This window comes from Chenopodium album, chromosome 3 (genome assembly GCF_948465745.1).
Source record: "Chenopodium album chromosome 3, dcCheAlbu1.1, whole genome shotgun sequence".
Lineage (NCBI taxonomy): Eukaryota > Viridiplantae > Streptophyta > Magnoliopsida > Caryophyllales > Amaranthaceae > Chenopodium > Chenopodium album.
The window spans coordinates 83,755,972-83,757,935 of NC_137836.1; the positions used below are offsets into that span (position 1 = coordinate 83,755,972).

Genomic DNA, 1,964 nt, shown 5'->3' on the forward strand with positions numbered 1-1,964 from the left:
CGAGTACAAGTATATCAAAACGGAGGAGATATATAAGCACTAAATGTATCCCATAAATGCCTTTAATAGCAAACACAAAATGACTAAAGTAGCCCCCATTTTGAGGTGCAGCCATGCAAGTAAGAAACGAGTCCACAATCCACAGGGTATGGGGCCAATGATTGTGACGAATATGAAGAACAAATTCCCTACCAAACCTAACAAATAGCAATGGACAAATTTAGCCACTCGTTCAAATATCTTACACTACACTAGTACATCTTTGAAATAATTACAATTTATGAATATCAAAACCCAACTAACTCAGAAAATATCTTCATTTCTAAGAGTACTGAAACCTTATCCTATAACTTTGCTCAATTCATATCATAAGATCAAAAATCTTGAATGATATAAGGGGAAAAAAGAAAAAGAAAAAGAAAAAGAACAAGAGAAATGGAGTCTTCGAGGATGCCAAATAGGAGTGACACACACTTGAGCAAAGAGGAACAAGCAAAAATAGAGGAAGAAACCAAGGAGTATTTTGATGGCTTAGCTCCTAAGCGTCACACTAAGCCACAACGTAGCGAGTATTCCACCAATTACGTCGATGTTAACAACAACGATTCCTCCGCGATCCCTGAATATGTCGAGTTTCAACGCCTCGAAAATGATCAAGAGGTGCTCATCAAACTTGATCTTATTTCATGACGTAGTAATCAACAAACATACACACAAAATATGCTCATCTTTTTCTAACAAATCATTTTTTTTCTATTTGTTGCAGAAAAAAGAGTACAAGAATGAAAGCCAAGCGAGTGAGGAGTTTGTGGAGACAGAGTATTACAAGGATCTGAATTGTGTGGATAAGCAACATCACACGGTATGTGAGTGTGGAGTTCATTTGTTCATTGCTATTGAAAATTCATAAAATCGCGCTATGATTTTCCATTATGTCATGTTCATTATGAGTTTGCACAAGAAACCTACCCTTTGAAGCCTTGTTAACGTCTTAACATAGTAGTTGTGAATTAGGAGCATAATATTCAGAACGTTTGTACACTAATACTGAAATTTAAATGATTCTAAAATCCAAATATGTAGTTTTTTCGAGGGGCAAAATTAAGTTTATTAAATATAGATAATAGATGGATCTATATTATGATGATATTAGATAGAATTTGGAATTGGAAAATTTTGTTAGTGTCAGATAAATCTTGCGAGTAGTATAACCAACTGATAAATATACTGTATGTATTACAGACAGGAAAAGGATTCATCAAGATGGAGAATGACAATGAGAAATCTTACTACATTGCTCCTGATCTCGACCTCGCCCATCATGCTTCTTCCCAGGGAAATCCAGCAACGAATGACTGGATACCGTCTGCAGATGATCAGGTAACATTGGAAACCTGAACCAAAACACTACCTTTGTTACATACAGTAATATATCCAGGTTTTAAATTGAAAAATTGCAACTGATACAGGTTACTCTTGCTTCTGATAAGCCAAAAAGGAGCGACAACTAAGCTGCTGTCTCTTGCTGCTTGTGGGAGTTCTTAAGTAGAATTTTAGTATGATTCAAAGTACCTATGTATCTCAATAATAAGATTATTTACCTGGACACTTATGCTATTATTTGACAGTTCTAGGCACTACAGAAAATTCTGTTGGTATATTACCTTCACTTGTCTTGTTAAGAATCAATTTCACTACGAGGATTACAAACAGCAGCAGTACCCTGTATTCCTGAGTCCCTGACTCTACCTGATTCATTCGATCAACCATTCCCTCCGTCCAGGAATTTCCAAGGTTTAAAACAAAAAAAGGACAACTAATTCCAGGCGAAGGAACATACAACACAGCTCTAACAATCCTTAATTTGCAGTATAAGATCCTGGATTTGCAAAAAAAATGTTTTTGTTATATATATATATATATATATATATATATATATATATATATATATATATATATATATA

At 34.6% G+C, this 1,964-nt stretch overlaps 1 protein-coding gene across 1 annotated transcript; it reads left to right on the forward strand.

Annotated features, from left to right (window-relative positions):
• The first annotated feature begins 255 nt into the window (after window positions 1-255).
• On the forward strand, window positions 256-1,663 carry LOC145624616 (uncharacterized). The gene is made up of 4 exons (XM_081677676.1): window positions 256-660; window positions 767-862; window positions 1,243-1,380; window positions 1,470-1,663. The coding sequence occupies exons 1-4, from the start codon at window positions 436-438 to the stop codon at window positions 1,509-1,511; spliced, it is 501 nt and encodes a 166-aa protein (XP_081533802.1). The 5' UTR covers window positions 256-435; the 3' UTR covers window positions 1,512-1,663.
• The last annotated feature ends 301 nt before the right edge of the window (window positions 1,664-1,964 follow it).

Coding starts and splice junctions, on each gene's coding strand:
- LOC145624616 (XM_081677676.1), top strand. CDS start 436: ATGGAGTCTTCGAGGATGCCAAATAGGAGTGACACACACTTGAGCAAA. Junction 661..766: donor GCCTCGAAAATGATCAAGAG/GTGCTCATCAAA, acceptor TATTTGTTGCAG/AAAAAAGAGTACAAGAATGA. Junction 1,381..1,469: donor TACCGTCTGCAGATGATCAG/GTAACATTGGAA, acceptor CAACTGATACAG/GTTACTCTTGCTTCTGATAA.